The sequence below is a fragment of the Buceros rhinoceros genome, unplaced genomic scaffold (genome assembly GCF_000710305.1).
Source record: "Buceros rhinoceros silvestris isolate BGI_N320 unplaced genomic scaffold, ASM71030v1 scaffold38958, whole genome shotgun sequence".
NCBI lineage: Eukaryota > Metazoa > Chordata > Aves > Bucerotiformes > Bucerotidae > Buceros > Buceros rhinoceros.
This window is the reverse complement of record NW_010428102.1, coordinates 11,501-29,673: the sequence shown is the minus strand read 5'-3', so window position 1 is coordinate 29,673 and position 18,173 is coordinate 11,501. Positions and strand designations below refer to the sequence as shown.

At 52.2% G+C, this 18,173-nt stretch overlaps 1 protein-coding gene across 1 annotated transcript; it reads right to left on the bottom strand.

The window, feature by feature from the left end:
• Positions 1-3,512: 3,512 nt before the first annotated feature.
• Positions 3,513-17,823, bottom strand: LOC104498736 (inositol-trisphosphate 3-kinase B-like; the record flags this gene model as incomplete). The annotated part of the gene is made up of 6 exons (XM_010142152.1): positions 3,513-3,847; positions 6,520-6,591; positions 8,116-8,217; positions 13,550-13,754; positions 16,912-17,125; positions 17,724-17,823. Coding segments are annotated over 6 exons (909 nt in total), but the record flags the coding sequence as incomplete, so codon positions are not given.
• Positions 17,824-18,173: the final 350 nt, after the last annotated feature.

The following is an 18,173-nucleotide window of genomic DNA, read 5'->3' as shown; positions in this document are numbered from 1 at the left end:
AAAGCCTCAGCCCCCCACCCACCACCACAGCAACACCCTACATTTTCAGAGGTTGCAACTCCCAGCCAGCACCCAGCCCCCCTTATTTATAGGTTCATTGTTGCAAGTACTACCTAGTTAGATAATTAATTAGATAATTAGCTGCCCTTCCCCACCCACAACCTGAGTGGGCTGCCTGACACCCCCGTAGCACTGCTGGGGGGCTCCATGCTGTGACAGTAGAGGTCTCAAGAACATCTCAGTTTTTCTCTGCTGCATTATCCCAAGGGCTGGCCTCTCTTCTCTGTATTAACCCCAGGGAGCCCAGGGCTTCGCTTTGGGGGTGCAGCAAAGCCAGGTGGGGGGGAGGGGGGCAAGCAGGACTCTTGCTGTGGTGCGTGTCGTGCTGCACTGGCAGCGCCAGCTTGGCACTGGGGCCTGTCCCTTTCCAACCCAGTGCACAAACCTCAAGGTCAGCAGACGCCAGCATTCAGCCATGAGGGGTTTCTTCCCCTGACTATTTCTCGTCCCCTCTCTGCCACAACATCATGGAGTTGTGGAGGCTTGTGTTTTCCACCACAGGTAGGAAGAGGCGTGATGTGGCAGTGAGACTCTCAGTGGCCCCCAAGAGCTGGAGCTGTAAGTGAAACATTGGCTGTCAGTAGCAATGCTGTGGAGTGCGCCAGCCAGCCGGGAACCACGTCCTCCTTTCTCCCAGCCCATGAGAGACCGCTAGAAGCACACACAACAGCCTCCTAACCGTAACACTACCAGCTCTTCCTCCTAGCAAGAGGTTTTTCCTGCAGTTTGTTTCAGAGGCGTTGTGGCGAGCGGCAGAGACACTGCAAGGACCAGTCTCCCGGCCGGGCTGCTCCTGGGGCTCTGGGCATTAAACCTGACTTTGCCACGGGACAGCCCATCCGTCCCCCTTGGCCACGTCTGTCCCAGGAGAGGCTCCTGCTGCCCTGTGCTTGCACGAACAACCGGGAGGGACTGGAGCTGCCTTCAGGCTTTACGACCCAACTTCTCCTTCAGTGCAAAACTAATCTGGGGTTTTTTTGGTGGCCTCTGGTCCCAAGTGCTCCCTCCAGCGATGCCCGTGGCGTGGCTGAGAGGGAGAGGAGCAGGGGAAGCTGCGCCAGGCAGCTGACACTCTTGGGTGCTCTGATATTCCCCAGTGCGGAAATCACAGGGGGGCACTCGGAAACCGCTCGGTGGGAGCTGCAACATAGCACTGGTGAAAAACATAAAGACCAAAAGAAGTCCTGGTGCGGAGCTGCCTTTGATGAGCTTCTCTGCATAAGGGAGATGGAGAAACTCAGGCGTCTCCGGCGGGGTCATTCCCAGGCTGCCGCAAACTGAGCGGGGCGAACACGGACTGTGCACCAGGCGAATGCTTCCCATATGCCTTTATTTGCAAGGTTATAGGATTTTTTTTTACAGGCACTGTGCGTTGGTGTTTCAGACCACTTCAGATTTTTTTTTTCTGTATTACCCAATGACCGGGAGAGGTGGTAGGAGCGGGGAAAATCCCTCACAGCAACAGTTCCAGCCTCCAGAAGGGCATAAGACATCTGAGAGGAGCAATCTGCTTCTTCTGAAGACATGAAGCAAGGAATCTGGTGTATAAACAGGCTTAAAAATAATATACATATATAAGAGCAGCTGGAAGCTAAAGTACAGCGATAAGTGGTACATATTTACGCGTATCTGTTCACACCCTTTCTCCAAAGCTGGAAAAGGGATGGTTTAAAAACTAAAAACACAGTTTAAAAAAAAAAAAAGAGGGATTCCATGCATTAAGTTTTAGTGTTTTGTGCAATTAAAATGGGTTGAAAATAAATATAACTTAAAAAACCCCAACCTTTTCCATGACACTAATGGAACAGAGGCAAGTCTGTAAGGCACTTCCACACGGGCTATTCTAGAAAGCCTGGCAAGGAGCTAGAACAGTGCAACCATTTACAATGGCATCAGATGAGCTAAAGACATCTGTCTGGTGAGATACGAACTGAGAAAAACCTCAGGAGACTTCAACCCTTGGGAAAGAGGCTGGGGCATGGCTGCAGATGGCTCAACGGCCAACTCCTCTGCCTTATTGCTGCCAGGAGAAGACCTCCCCCAGTGAAGGTGCTGGACCCACCGAACAATGGCAGAGGGGTTCCTGGGTGGCGAGATGAGATGGTGCATCTGGGGATGGAGCAGGTGAGGGATTCGTGGCTGCCAAGCTCCCGCACCACCTTCTGAGCTGCTCGCTCCTTCTGTCCTCAGCATGAGGGGTTCCCCAGCTTGCCCTGCAGCCTCCCCTCCCCGCTGTCCTCTTGATGGCTGACCTTTGGCGAGCCAGCTCTGCCGTGAGCAAGCTGCTTAGTTCAAATATTCCAGGAAGTTAAAAAATAGCCTCCGCCCTAAATAGGGAACTGTGTGTTTTCGCAGGAGTGGAAGCGCAGAGGCCACGCATGCAGCCTGGACAGGTTGAGAAGTCAGGGCTGAAGAGCAGCGGCAGAGCCAGCCAGCTCTGCAGAACAGCAGGGGAGGCGCAGGGATGCCGGACCCCAGCTCCGCTTCACGAAGGACGACTAACCCAGCCTCCTCGAGAGCTGCTTTGCTGCTGCAACTGCTGATAAAAATTACAACGATGCTCCAAGTGGGAGGGTCGCCCTGGGCCAGGTGGGGGCATTGACGGCACTACCCCTACAAACGTGCCTGGCTGCTGCCAAAATAGACTGGTCAACCTGGATGGCTACCTTAGGTCTCACAGTAGTCCCTTATTAGTTATTTTTCTCTCCCCCAGCCCTGCCCAAAGTCTTTATTTCCCATGGAGGGTTCGAAACCCCAGCTAAGGAGGGCTGGAAGCAGCTGCTGGCAGAGGAGATGGGTCTCTAGAGAGGAACTCAAAGTGTCACCCACCTTGCCAGCACACCCAGCACGGGTGATGCAGATGGGAAGTGCTTGGCCACAGTAAATACCTGTGCCTGACCACGTAGTTCCACAGGAGGAAAACACTTGTCCTTCAGTGCCACCTGAAAATAACTGAGCAACCTCTAAAGGATGGCTTGAACACAAAGAAAACCCCACATTCGCCTTTCTAGCATCTTAGGGGCTCAGCACAGCCAGTTCCTTAGGCTGAAAGGTGCTGGCAAAGACAACTAGAGGGCTCTCACCCCAGTATCCTCCGCTGGATCCAGGCCTTGCTCAGGCACCCTGGCTGCCAGAAGATCTTGGGCACAGCCACTGAGTGTTTTTGGGATGAAGCTACTGATCCCAGTGTGGGGAGAGGCTCCTTCCTCTGCTAGCCTTCTTGAAGGTCCCCTGAAACTCAGACTGCACGAGACAAAAGCGTGATAGGCAAAGCACACCTCAGCAACCTCTCTGGGCTGCTCCCGGCCGGCTCGGCCACATGCTCCCGCTGACTCTGAGAAGCCAAGCTTTCAAGTTCAGTTTGTTCTGGCAAGTTAGCTCTCTATTTACATGGAGAAGGGAAAAAAAAACCAAAACAAGACAACCTAAAAAACCACAACAAAAACACATTAAATAGGGAGAGTATAGCTTTCAAACGGGAAGGGCGAGGGCCAGAAAGTGTCTTGTAGTGCAGTTCAGAAGAGTCAGTCGAGGACAGGCTGGGGGTAGTGGCAGAGTCAGAAGTGCGGCTTTAATGCAAGTCTTCGCTCTGGGACAACTCTGTCAGGATCTGAATGAGGTTGTCCAGCCCCCAGAGGTAGCCGTCCTCTCTGTTGCCTTCTACCCAGGGCACGTTGTGCTGAAGAACTTGTCCCTCTGGCAGCGGGGTGGTTTTCCCAAAGTCAATCATCCAGACTTTGGCTTGTTCCTTCTTGTCGTGAATGAAGAGGAGGGAGCTCCCAATTACCTGTGGAGAGGAGAGACCAGTTAGAGCTGCTCCTATTGCCCCAGCTTTGGGGCTTTCAAACATCTTATCTCAGGATGCAGTTGCAAGAGATTATGCTGAGATTGTGCACGAGCGGTGCGGTGCTGGCTGTGTTTGCACATGCAAATTGGGTATTCAGACAAGCTGATGTACTCATACAAATCCCAGCTCTTGGCAGAAGGAGAGGATCAGAAAAACACGGGCATGAAAGACAGAGATGCCATTTTGGAAACTGAGTCAAGTTCCCCAGGGAAAGAACGGGATGAATTGAATCAGCCTTGAGATGGGAATTTTTTCCAAGGCTGGTTCTTTGTGACTGGCTCGTGCTCTCCACACTCACCAGCCCTGCAGACATCACTGCAGGGATGGGTACGCCCCAAGCTCACGCTACTTGCAATATGCTGTCTCCGGCCTGAAACACCATCTAATCGCACCCAGGTTCCCACTAGAACATCCTCCTGGCTTTCACAGGAGGGATGCAAGTCAGAGGTGCATGGACATGAATTCCCTTTTCCACAAGTTCACTCGGCTGCATCTGCTTCGAAGGACACTTTCATATCCCGATCAGCCTTTGGGAAAATCCTGCGAGCCTGGGCAAGCCCACAGGGGCATTTGGGAAGGTGAAGCACATCACCTCTGACAGCAGGCGTCTCAAGGCCTGTCACAGCAAGGTGAGACCCCAACAACCCAATGCTCACCACCCACAGAGCAGAATGGTGCTCAGCTGGTGAGTATCTCCAGCGCAGCCCCCTGGCCTGCCCCAGCTCAGAGTCTCAGCAGGCTGAGCCCAGCAGCAACCGCGCTGTGGCCTCCTGGTGCTTGGGGAACACGTATCAGTGTCAGGCCATTCACTACCGTGATCTTCTGCTAAATCTGCTCCTGTAGTCAGAAGATTTTAGCAAGTGGTACCACAACAGGAAAGCACCAACGGGCGTGCTTCAGAGCTGTCCCGGGTGAAGACTGCTTGCCAGTTATGCCCAGTGGTGGACTGTGGACTTGCTTGCCCATGTATCACAAACAGGGTCCTTGGAATCAGAGGACAATGGCTGTTAGCAGACAGGACGCAGCGTGCTGAGAGCCAGGAGTGCCCCGTAAGCTGTGCGGGTACGTGGAGGAGTGCAGTTCTAGGGGCATCCAGCCGGTGTCAGCCCTCAAAACAGCAGCACTAAATGCTGCCGGGGACTCCCACGTCCACGCTATCAGCAGGGTTTAGTTGGAGGTTTGCATTTAGATGAGGGAGGTTTTTGCATGGGAAACATGTACTGTTTGCAAAAGCTATTATGAATTTACATTTTTGAGGAGATTTCCTCTGCCAGTGCATTGGGAAAACATCAAAGGCCCAGAGATACGTATTACTTCCCAGAAATGCTTATCTTTAGTTCTTCTCCTTCTAAGCTCTTATAGCCCTCTCTTGGCCAGGACAAAGCATTTTAACTTTAAAGAAAAGCCTTTTCCTGATGTCCTTCACTTCCCTGTCCTGGGTCACCGAATTCTCCAGCAGCCTCTCAGAGGAGCCCTGCCCAGCCAGGGCCCCTTGAAGGGACCTGCGGAGCTTGGCAGACCTTCTGCTGTGCTTCGTCTCAAAGTGGGACGGAAAGTCAAAGCCGCTGCTTTTTTAATTTTTAAGGAGTGGAAACTTCTTTCAAAACCTCTTTGAAAGGCTGTTTTGTTTCTGTGTTTTCAGACGAAACCCTGGCACTTGTTTTCAGGCACCATTTTACTTCCCGTGCTGAACTGACCTGAAGCCCTTGGTTTCAACAATTCCCTTCCAACTGCCTTGCAGGTGCTGCCATCCAGAGGCACGGCCCCATCTACCTTCGGCTCCTGGCCAGAAGCTTCCCAAGTGGCTGGGGCTGAGGTGGCTCTGGCTGAGGGAGAGTGGGATCTCGGAGCTGTGTGGCTCCTGCTCCCTGTGAGACGAGGGTTCCTATGAGGTTCTTTTGCTCACAGACAACATATGCCAAGGACATGCACTGTCATGTTTTGTTAAGCAGATGCAGTAGGAAATAATCTTTGCCAATGTTAAATCAATAACATGATTTAATTAAATTATGGATCACACCAATTCCTGTGGAAAAGGCCAAAAAAAATGTAGTGCTTCCTCTGTTTTCCCACCAGAACTGAAATTTCTTTGTAGAAAGTGTTGATTTCCTGGACGCTCCTTTCTGGAGGAAAGTCCTTCCAAGGGAAGAGTCCTCACCGTGGTACCCCAACCAGCTCAGCAAAGGCAGTTTTGGCATATCTGCAATTTATGGCTATGTTGAAGCCTTTTTTCATCACATGGAGCAACTGGCAGCCAAATGACACCTGAGGCACATTTCTCTCTAGAACCCCCTATACTTTTACACTAAGGATTTTTCCCAGTCATATAAACCCACAAGCAGCCCAAATTCCTCCTAGATCACTTTTAATCTGCAAGAACATGGGTTTTCAGTAGACTTGAGCCCGTGTCTGATGTATGAATATTGTATCAGTCATCAGCTGTATGTCCACATAAGTACTAGACAAACAGGAGTATGAAAATACGGATATAAGAATAAATTCAAAATTACAGAAATTTACAGCTTCTGACTTTGATGTCTCTTCTCTCCTGGGACAAGCTGAGATTAAACCATTTGCATTTCCAGGCAGTTCTGTCTAAACACGAGTATTACCTCATGGCACTTGAAGAACGGGGATGTCTCCAGGGTAGCGCGGATACCCTTCAGTCGGTTAAGGTAACTGTTCTGGAATTACAGAAAAAGGAAACCCAAGCTGTCAGTGCTGCAGGAAAACTACATGGTCTGCATGGGCAGACAGGAAAGTCACCCCTCCCAGCACGCCCTCCATGATACCATGTTTGCATGGAGAGATGCTGCGGGTGTCCCTCAGCCACCCCGTGCTCAGCATCCTCCCACAGACCTGTCCCCTGGGAGGGTGTCTCTTATATTTTAGCATCCGCTTATCCTTTAGGCCTCTATGGCATCCTGTGAGCTCCTGTGGCCTCTAAAGCTTAGTGAGAGCATTTGCTTTTGCTGAACCAGTGCAGACCTTCCCCACAGCATTCACGGTGCTCCCAAGAAGGGAAGAGCTAATTCAGCAGCCGCACAGTCAGGCTGCTTTTCTCTCTCACCTGCACTCCTTGTAACAGGCCAACACTTCACTTCATCTGTCATTTTATCACTCAGTCAGTGATAAGAGCATCCTGAGACACTTCTGTAACTGTATCACCATTTCTGAAAAGCTGGTACCCTCGGTGGAAGGGCTTTCACAGCACTCACCATGCAGGTCAAGACCCACACGCCTTTTCGAGCATCCCTTCTGGAAGGCACTCAATGTTCTTAGGGGGCCCTTTGATAATTTGATTTTGAGGTTTAGATAGAAGGTCTAAGCACAGGAACATACACAGTAGGTTATCTGGGCACTATAACACACAAATTTTTGCACTTGGACTGCGCAGGGAGATGTGGGGATCACCATACAGCAACGGTTTGGGCAAGAAGCCCTGTCCAGAGCCAGGTCATGATGGTAGGAGCGTGCTCCAAGCTCTTCGGGGATAAAATGCAGCAGGAAACTTTATTTTCAGATCCAGAAATAACCCCTGGGTATTGCTTGTCAAAGCAAACACGCTGGTTTGAAGGAGGCAGTGTCAAGGGCTGGAGCCTTGTGTTTGCAGGCTTTATACAGGACAGCTTAAAATGGGAGCGCTTTGTCAAACAGGGTATTTGACACAGTCACTGTAAACTGTTTACAGCTACATCTCTGACTCTCCTGGCAACACAGAGAAACTTGGGAAACCCCAACTGCAGCCTGACCATGTGAAATGTGTCTGGCAAAGGCAGGGGGATGCCTTGGCCGTCTGTCCTGCGAGACAGAGAGTGGGGCAGCTTGCTCTGCCAGGGTGGGAGCTCTAACTGCCCGTGCCATCACATACTGGGGTGAAGAACAGGCTTGGAGGCTGCTATCAGGGACAAGACGGTAGAGCATGGCTGTGCCTCTGCAGCAAGTTTTGGGGGCAACCCTCGAGCACCTTCAGCAGACTTGGACCTGGCCCAAGCAGTGCTGCTGCAGCCCCCTCCAAAGGTGTCTCCTCCAAGCCCTCCACTGCCCTCCTCTCACCCCTGCACCAGGATAGCATTTTGCTTTGCCATTTTTCATCATTTTTCAAGAGATTGCTCAGGCTGCAGCCCCTCAGGGCAGGGAGCCAACGAGCCGCGGTCAGCCTCTGCAGGAGGCCTCTCCAAGCAGTACCCCCAGCATCCCCCACTCACCAAAACATTTCGGTTTCCTCTGGTGAACTCCCTGAAGGCCTCTGTGACTTGTTCCTTTGTCCGTGTTTTCTTGAAGTCCCGGTTCACAGTGCCATCCTCTTTCTTGAAAAGAAAGGAGAGTGGTGATCAGGGTGGGAGGGACGGAGCCAGGGCAAGGACAGGTGTTTCAGCTCTCTGCCTTGCACAACCCAAACCACCCCACAGCTCCACTGTTTTTCCCTCCTAACACAAATGGCAATTCTCCACCATCACATACTCGCTGAGGTCATCAGCAACATGGATGAGCTACCCCTTGTGGACCCGGCAGTCAATGCCCGCCAGTGTGTGGAGACCACCCGTTTCTGGCTACACCATGCCTCAGTGGCTTCCCATTGCAGCTGTGGTGGATCTCAGGGGCTGACAGCAGCCTCCAGCTGCACCCCTGCTTGGGGAGGAGAGCAGAGCATGACTGTGGCAGGACACAAGTGAGTGTGGGCCAAGACAACATCTCAGAAGCAGGCACAAAAGTCCCTCCGCATGAAGTCCTCCACAAACCGCTGAAGGAGATGAGGGCAAGGAGCAAAGCCCACAGCTGTCTTGCCTCACTAGTCCTTTGATAGCCCACGGATTGCAGACCCTCAAAAGCAGCAGCCTGGCAGCAAGACGCAGTAAGCAGCCTTGTGCTCTCCTCCACCCCTTCCCCACAGGCACGTCCATGCTTGGCCCTCTGAAGGGATGGCATGGGTTGTCTGCCATGGTGACAGCACACAGCTCTGACCCAGAGGCTCCCAGCTGAACCTCTGGGCAGCTCTGTAGATCACTCGCCATTTCCCTGCCTCTGCTGGGGCTCTGATTTTTAGATCAGCATGTTTCATTGTCCGGAGTCACTGCAGGTCCAGCAGGCAGAACTCGCTTCCTGGATACAGGGGCTATTTTAAAACACACGTGCTCATGCTCACAGCTCTGCTTGCAGAGCTCCATCCCATCACTCCGGACAGCTTGTTTGCACACAATGGAGTGAAGGGACAGAGGCCAAAAAGACATCCTGTGTGCTGGGGAAGATGAAGTAAGGATGAAGAAGCAGAGCAGAGGCAGGGGAAGGAAGAGAGCACAATGAAATCACCTGCCCCAGAGATTTATGAGCCCTGGCAAGACTTTGAGAATCATCCAGGGAAGTGCCCTGGGATGGGGACAGAGGGTTGGCCGTGGGCATGGTGGCCAGTCCAGCTTGTGGGAAGGCCACGCTCTCTGCTCAGCTTGCAGAGAGCCGGGGCAAGGCGAGCCCAGCACCAAGCCCACACCTGATGTGCAGTTTGGGGTGAATCACACAGTGCACGTCCAACTTCCAGCTTGTGTGTTGTGCAAGTGTTAACAAAGGCAATAATGACAGCAACACGTGAAAGGTCTTAGTTTCCAGGAAAAGCTTTGTTTGCACAGGGTGCAACCCAGCTTCAAACCACCCCTGACCCAGCCTGACCACCGTGCTGCCAGCAAGGTTAACAGCTGGCGTGTTAACAAAGGCAATAATGACAGCAACACGTGAAAGGTCTTAGTTTCCAGGAAAAGCTTTGTTTGCACAGGGTGCAACCCAGCTTCAAACCACCCCTGACCCAGCCTGACCACCGTGCTGCCAGCAAGGTTAACAGAGACCTCCCTGCCATAGCTGCCATCCTGCTGGTGGCCCAAGCGGAGCCGCTGCTTTTGGCCGTGTCTTGCGAGGCGCAGGGCTCAGCAATGCAGGCAGGAGGCCTCACCAAGGATGCTCTGGTGGCATGTGTGCGATGTGTAGGGGAAGGGTGCTATGCCACTATACGTCCATCACACAAGCCCTGATGTGGCAGTTCAGAAATCAACCCACCCTCTCCCCGAGGGATGACAGACATCAATTTGGAGAAGTGCCACAGCACTAATTTCACATGTAAAGAGCACAACTTTCCACAAAGCATCTGAGAAAGGAGATGGACTTCTAAGTGCTCCTAAAAATAAATGAAAACCACAGATGGCCTTTCAGATAAGGCAATCTAGGCTTCAGGAAAGTCAAAGAGCCTACCCGTAGTGCTGCTCCCATCATTACCCGCCTCCCGTGGTTTCCTTCTCCAGCCAGACGCTGCTGCCACGGGGCTGACAACTGCCGCGACATTTACAGGTGTCCAAGCCCCGAGGGGGCTGGCTTGCACACAGCAGAAATGTGAGGGGGGCTGATAAGGGCAATTGCAACCTCCGCCCCACCAGCAGTTCCAGTTTGCACTGGCGTCACTGAGGCAGGGTTTGGGTCAGCCAGCTCTCCCGCTGGCACCGTGTCCGGTCTGGGATGGGGCTGGTGAGCTGCCCATCTTGGCAAGTCAGGTGAGGGCTCTCAGGGCTCATTCTGGGACACTGCAGATATCCTAGCCCTGGAGAATATTGTCCCACCATGGCCTTGCTGCAGGCAATGGTGAACAACTCCCAGACCAGAGAAGGAGCTCAGGAGTGACCCTTCTTGCAATGAGCTCCAAAAAGCTTCAACTGGGTCACCAGGGATGACTTTCACACGGTAATTTTATTAATAGCTACTGTTTCTAACAGTTTCAAGGTACTCCAGAAAGTTAGATGAATGTCACTATCTCCTTTTGCAAAGGAAAATCTTGATTTTAAAGAGGAAGAACTGAATCCTCAAGGCCACCTGGGAAAGTGAGAGCTCTGCCAGGAAAAGGGTCCCCATCCTCATTCCCAACCCTGAGCTGCCTGTTCACCTCACCTGTCCATGCTGTCCCAAAGCCTACTGCTGCTTCTCTCCTTCCCCTGTGACCCGTTCCAGGACAGGCACCCAGGGCCAAATCCTGCCCTTCCCTTGCACGGCAAGCTGCTCTCCTGCATCAGCCTCCACCATGAGCGAGGGACAGGGCGGATTCCTCCCGGCTCTTCCCAGAGAAGCATCCGCAGCAGGAAAGAAAACATGGTGAGACTTGTTGTTAAATAGTATTTACCTGAAATTTCCTCAGAGGGCTCAGTAGTAGCTGAGGGCACTGAAGGAGCTTTTCCTAACGCAGAGACTCAGCCCCAGAAATAGGGCAAATAAATACAGGGATACGGCACAGCACGACTGGCCCTACAGCCACGCTGGAAAACAACCCAGCCAGGTACAGTGTGAAGTGTTAATACTTTAGCTTAGGGGAAAATAATCCAGAAGCTGAGGGATTTAAGGAGAATTAGAGTAATTAGAGCCTTGATCAAATTAGTCAGCCCCTAGCAGCAGCAAGATTACTCCTGGAGGCCAGCACTTCTCAACATTTTTCAATTAAAGGGCTGCCTCACCTCTTTGAAAAAAATCCACTGCTCACATCACACAGCAGCTCACTTATAGTCAGCTAAAACAGAGGTGCAACTCTCACCACTCCTCTATGGCTTTTATTTCCTTCCACAGTGTATTCTGGCCTGAGTGCGAATATGATTTGGGTTTTTTTTTTATGTTTTTCATTTCAAGTGGTTTGCATATGACCCACTTTTGCCGTAAACCCCCTTAAACATCCCCACATCACAGGCTGAGAAGCACCACTGGAGGCCAAGGATATATCATTTTGGACTATAAATAGACAGATATTCCTGATTATAGTAAGAAAACATGACGAAGAAACAGTCCATGGGAGCTTTGGTCCCAACTGGCCCACTCCTTTTTTATGCAGCCTCAGTTTTATAATAAGCACCATCAAAACAACAACAATGAGAGTGCAGGCGAGCAGCAATGGGAACTAGGCAAAGGGCTGTCCTGAGCCAGAGCAGCTCACAGCGTGCTTGCGGGTGCCCAAGGCAGAAAAGGGTCTTTGGAAAAGCTGGGGAGACCAGGGAAGAGCTGCACAAGCAGGCAAGCGCCCTGACCCAACTTAGCCACCCCAGAAAGCTGTTGTGGGGGAGCATGACCGGCAGCATCCCAAGCAGGGGCTGGGACAGGGTGCCTTGCATTGCTTGCCAGAAAACCCTTGAAGGGGTTCAGCCCAAGGGCTGCTCCTTGGATTTCTGAAAGTGTTTGGTTTAGAGATAAAAGCACTGTCCTCTTCTGGCCACGAAATGGTTGAATGAAGAAGGCACCCTCCTCCCTGTGTGCGTGTGTCCCATGCTCTGCTGAGCTTCCCACAGCCCAGGGACTTTGTCCTGCACAGTGGGACCGGCCAGTCTCTTCCCACCGGTGGTTTGGTATATGGGTAATCAGAAGAGGCAGCTCTGAGTGACCTGCTGATGGTCACCTTTAAACCTGTGGTCTAACATCTGCATTTGTTTGCCGTTTGACTGGTGAGGTGAAGGGGAACACTACCAGGAAAGTCTACAAAATCTAATTTAATGTTTTTTCAGGGAATAGCTTCATTTGTTTTCATTCTATTATTTTGACACAGCAGTCTCCAGTGAGGAGAACTACAGGAGTTTAAGATCACAGAGACACAGACTGGCATTCTGGGAGAATTCTGCCCAGTTCAGAGGAGAAAAATGATCTGTGATCAAGAGAAATAACTCCTCCAACCAAGATACCTGCAGAAATTGAGAAGTTGTTTCTGCTAAGAGTGAGCAGCTGCCTCTTAGGCCCCCAGCAGTGCCTCAAGCCTGAATTACTGCAGTCACAACTTGACCGAGCTCCCCTTGGCTGCCAAGCCAACGCCATGCCCAGGCATGCAATGAAACCCTTAGCTCAAGCGTGATATTACCTTTAATTCATCTTGGCTGGCTATCAAAAGGCAAACGCCATTGCCCGTGTTCATGCAAGTGTTCTATCACCAATACAGCCGCTCTGTGGTTACAGACCTAACCCTGTTCACGAGCCACCCCGGACACCTCTCTCACCACAAACAGTGCTTGGCAGGAGAAAAACTCCTGGGCTGGCTCATCTAATAGGAACACCAAAGCATCCCAGCAGGTATCTCCAGAAACATGAGCACTGCCCCAAGCAAGCACCGTCAGCAGGTTACACAAGCATGCAGGTGCCAGCAGAAAGGGCTGCTCCTTGTGTTTACCCCATTTCACAGGCTCAGTTGCTGAATTTTTCTGGACGGGGATGTAAATGCAGCCTCCTCACCAGCTGCAGCTAAACTCCCAGCTCTGACCACAGATCGGCACCCATTCAACCTGGGATTTGGATTAATGGCTCAGTCTGGCGGCGTAGCAGTATCGAAAGCAAACAACTAATTTGAGTCTTCAAGTTGGAGGACAGCACTTTGCATTTCACAGTCAGGGAAATCAACCAAGTGGCTCATTTAATGAAATCATGGCTAAAACTGCCCTCTTGCATTGATGCCCTGAACTCAGCTGCACTCTCAGAAGAGCAGCACTGGTGCCCACCAAGGGTGGTTTGGCTGCGGTGACTGGGCATGTCCCGATGTGACATGGTCTCACCACCAGCCTATTGTGTGTGTGCCTCTGTGACTGAGTTTGGTTACCAAACGCTCCCAGCAGCTGCTCCCCCGGCTCTGCACACCCACAGCAGCCTCACCTTTATCCCCTCAATCCTGAAGCCCAGTGTGGCAGTTGAGCTGATGGTCTCCCTCCACTGCATGTAGCGGGGCTTGGTTACTGCTCGCAGCACATTCTCCTCCTCAGTGGGGGCATCAGGGTCCACCTCGATCATCTTCTGGTACATGTCCTTCCTCAGACTTGGCTTCTTTCGGGCCTTTATCAGCTCCTCCTCCAAGTACGTCCTGCAAGGAGTGATGGGGGGGACATTAGCAGGGCCACAGAGCCACCACACGAGGTGTCAGATACCCACAGCAGCCCTTTTCCCAGAAGTCAGGGCTCTCCAGGATAGCTGATCCTTACCGAGTAGGGCAGCACAAGAAATAGTGGAGCAAGCCTCACTGCAGGTGAATTGATCCTGATTTACTTAGTGCCCTGTCATCAGCACGTGACATATTTTCAGTTCATCAAGGAACCACAAACAGTTTGGCAATAACAAGGGAGGGTATTTCTCCCAGGTGCCCACAGTGTTGCTGCTGCCCCACTGGCAGCCTCCTGCTGCCACCCCTTGGTCCTGGGATCCCGCTCCCCCAACACTCAGCAAACCTGAGCAGCACCTTAGTGGTTGTCCCAAACTAAACACGGCGTTCAGGATGTGCCCCGGGAACTGCCCACATGCTCTGGGACCTGGCTGAACGGAAGGCAAGGGGGAGGTTGGTGCATCCCAGCCCTCAGCATGAGCTGCTGCTCACTCCGAGGTTTGGCCAGTGTGGTGGCTGCTCCTCCCTCCTCCCTCCTGCGCCTCTGCAGAGCTGGGCATGGCTAGTGGGAAGTGTAGAGCAGTTTGGATTTGGGAGAAGGCAGGTGACAGAAGGAAGTGGGCAGCTGCCACTCCTGTGCCTCTCCTGCACCACAAGGGCTGTATCTCACTGGCTGCTCAACAGGGTGTTTTCTCACAGGGCTGTTTCGTTGCTGATGATTTTGCCCAGTATGAGTCTGCCTCAAGTGGACTAGCTAGCAAAAACTTTCTGCACAGAATGCAGCGGAGGAAGGGATGCAGCCTTGGCCAGGTGCTTACCATCACCCCCAGGATCATGGGGTGCAGCCAGGATGGAGGAATAGGGGAAGAAAGATGGAGGGTGCAGAGGAGGGTGCAGAGACCTTGGTTTTATGCATCCTTCAGAAGAGCACCACTGTGCCAAAGCATGCTGGTGGAGAACTTCTGCACTCTGGTGTGCAGAAAACCATCATCCTCAAAACAGTATTTCCTGCAGCAGTATTAAACCACTATATGTAACTCCTGTTGTGGCTCCCAAACCTGCCCTAGCTCAACTCAGCAAGTGCCTCAGGTTCTCTCCAAAAAACTCACCAAGCTGGGTGAGATGTGCCACCAAAAGAACACAGAAATAACCCTGTCTGTCACCTCCTTCCCCCCAAACCCAAACAGCTCTACTACACCTCCCATTAGCCATGCCCAGCCCTGCAGAGGGGCTGCATCCTCCGTGTCTCTTGTGCCAAAATCTCAGCTCCGAGCATGCAGTTCACCTCCAGAAACAAGTAAAATGCAGGGGGAGGATGCTAGGCAGACTACGAGGGACAGCGTTCCTGTGTCCCACAGGCTTAGCAAAGCAAAGTGGTGTCTTTTCTCAGGGTAGGTATGCGATCACTCAGCAGGCATCCCTGGGGCATCAGCCCCTAGAAAAACACTGCAGATAAAAGCAATGGAAGGCTTCAGCTAAATCACCAAACCCACGATTTTGGGGCAGATGGAATAGAAGAGCAGAAGAAAGCAGTGGCGTGCTCAGAAGCGCTGCTCACACCGCTCAGAGAGCTAGATTTCCTTTTGATGAGAATGACAGATCACCTATGTCTGCGGTTTGGTCCCTCTGCATCGTTCCAGGCATGAACCATCACCAGGGCTTAAGAAACACAAAGTTCTCTTTAGGGCGACTGGAGGAGGCTGCCGCATCTCAAAGCCAGGTTGGCAGGAAAAGAATGAACCTGGCAGCAAGCTGCTGGCTCAGAGGACAGGTTTAATAGCCCTGAGGTTTAGTTTATCTGCCAGAGCCTCTCCTGCCTGGCCATGGGGATGCCCCACTCCCCAGCATTAGCCCATTTCAGCCTACCTCACCAGCTCCTTCCACAGCCCATCATCCTTCCCATCATCCTTCCCCCAGATGATGATGGCCAGCACATTTGACCCCTGGTCTGCTCTGTCTGTCTTAGCTTGAAAAAACTCAGGTGCACAAATCACCTGACACGTGATTTGTGCGCGGGAGGCTTTCCTCCTCCCAGACAGCCTCAGGAGCACCTGGGCACCATGACCAGCAGGTCTCCTTCTGGTGGCTGTTATCTCTGGGTGCAGAGCGGGTCCCATCTCCTTCCTGCAGCAGCATGGTGTGTGCCAGCTGGGGCCACGTGGCTGTACTGGGGCCCCTTGTCCTTCTCTCCATCCCTCCAGTGGAAAGTATTCCTTGCCTCTTCCCTGCGTACAGCCTGACACACCAGTTCAAGTTTCACATCGGGAGTTCAGGAGGGAAAAAAAAAGATTCCTCCCTCCCACAGAAACCATCAGCTTTTCCAGCAGCGCAAGCGTCTCCACCGTGTCTGGGCTGCGCCTTAGCCAGCGAGGGGAGTCTCAACCCGCCCTGCTGCCAGCCTGCAGCAGATCCAGGGCCAAGAGGTGCCCCAAGGCTGCTCCAAAACCGGCAGCCACCTGGGTCACCAGCCCTGCTCACATTTGCTCTGCAACACCCTCGTCAGCTGTGGCATCGCTAGTTCAAAAACTGCTGCTGGCCAAGTAGCTGTTGCCTGGGATCTTGGCGTATCTGTAGATGGTTCTCAAGTAGGACATGGGTAATGTTGCTCATCTGTTAGGAAACGTTTCAAGAACTTTGCATGAAAGGCACTGAAGTGTTTAGAACACACATTTTATCCCTCAAGTGTGCATGGGAGCAAAGGGTGGGCAGAGGGAAAGTTTCTTGCTCACTGAAGCTGTGCCATTCGAGTGTCTTTATTTCACCCCTCTGGGCAGGATGTCCCACACCTTTTGCTCCCTGCCCCTCATCTGTGTCCTCCTGCAGCAGACAGCCAGGTTGCCATCCTCCTACAAGCTACTGTGCTGGTCTGGTGCACCCAAACCCAGACAGAATGCTGAACCCTCTGCTGCAGCAATTCACTTTCCCAGCACATGGGACAGTCAACAAGCAGAGAAGAAAAGAACCTGGTGTGTCCTTCCCGTACTCAGCCTTCCCCATGGCTCTCTACTCATGCTGCTGGCTTAGCTTTTCCTGAGACAGCTGAGCCTGGTGTTCTCCCTTGTGTGCTTCAGAGGTTTTCACCCAGAAGACACATTTGCTTTGAGTATCTTAAAATTCAAACAACGTCCCCAATGCCACTCACCTGACCCCCATTTTGCAGTCCATAACACAGGGGGAGTCAAATTCAGCCAGCAGATCTTCCATCTGGTTGTAACGCTCCCCATCCTTCACAACATCACCATGGTAGGCAGGAACATAGGGCTTCAGGACATCGTTCATCAGGCGGTCGAGGCAGCGCTGCTCTGATTCACAGTGCTTCTTCAGTATCCTGCCGTTGGCCGCTGCCTTGAAACTACCTGAGGGTGACAAGGGACAACACGGCACTTGCTTGGAATGGGGATGATGCTGTGCCTTCCCAAAACAAGAAGGGCAGCCCAGCACCTTGGAAGCATCTCTGTTTACAACCTCAACTGAAAGAGTCCCTGCAGGCTGGGACCTACAAGCCTGGGCTACCAGATTCACGTGGTAGTGTCAGAGGTTTACGACCAGCAGTGTCACACCTTCAACAGGGCAGAGATCTGTCCTGCAGTACTCAACACATTTGCTTCCCAGCCTCTGTGTACTTCATGGTAGGTTCACACCTTTGTCTCTAGGGGCATCTTTGTGCTGGGCAGCATCACCCGCTTTGCTGTGGATCAGCAAGAGGGTTTGGGTCTCACCCAAAGGACTCAGCTTTCTGCTGCTTGAGAAAAAAGTGGCCCTGGGAGACTGAAAGCACAGAGTGCTGCACCTTCAAACAACCCTTCCTAGCGTTTAGGTAAGTCACTCCTCTGGGCTAGAGACACGGGAGATGAATTCTGTGACATTCACGCAGTAGTTAGTCAGAAGCAATTCTGGCCAACAAAGCCCATGAACCTGAGCCTTTCCACCGCTCTGTCCCAGCCATCTCCGTACCTGCGTGTCCCGCTAGCTGGATCCAAGGGTACTTCTTCTTGAAAGACATCACAAATGGGGACCAGTGCACCATATTTTTGATCTTCCGCCATGATTTGCTCTAAGGGAAAAAAATTGTGAAGGTGAATGTGATGTTTTACTGTCTGTAAAGTCACTTCAGGCAGCATGCAGCTGTTTTGGACAGGGGAGGAGGCACCAGAGCCAGCACAGGATGGAAGCAGAGAATCTGTTCTTTTCCCATTGCCCTTTGCCAAGCTGGAGTCACTGGGCCTCGACTCTACATTCAGAAATCACGAGTAACTTCACTAAAGAGGATGGCGTTACAGGGTTGTTCCAGCTGGCTGCTTCTGCTGCAGAGGGCCCAGCCATCCCCGTTACCTCGTCTGTGCTCTCCGCACCCCGCTGCAGAAGCAGCAGGGACATTAAACCATCCTTGCATTAGATCACAGA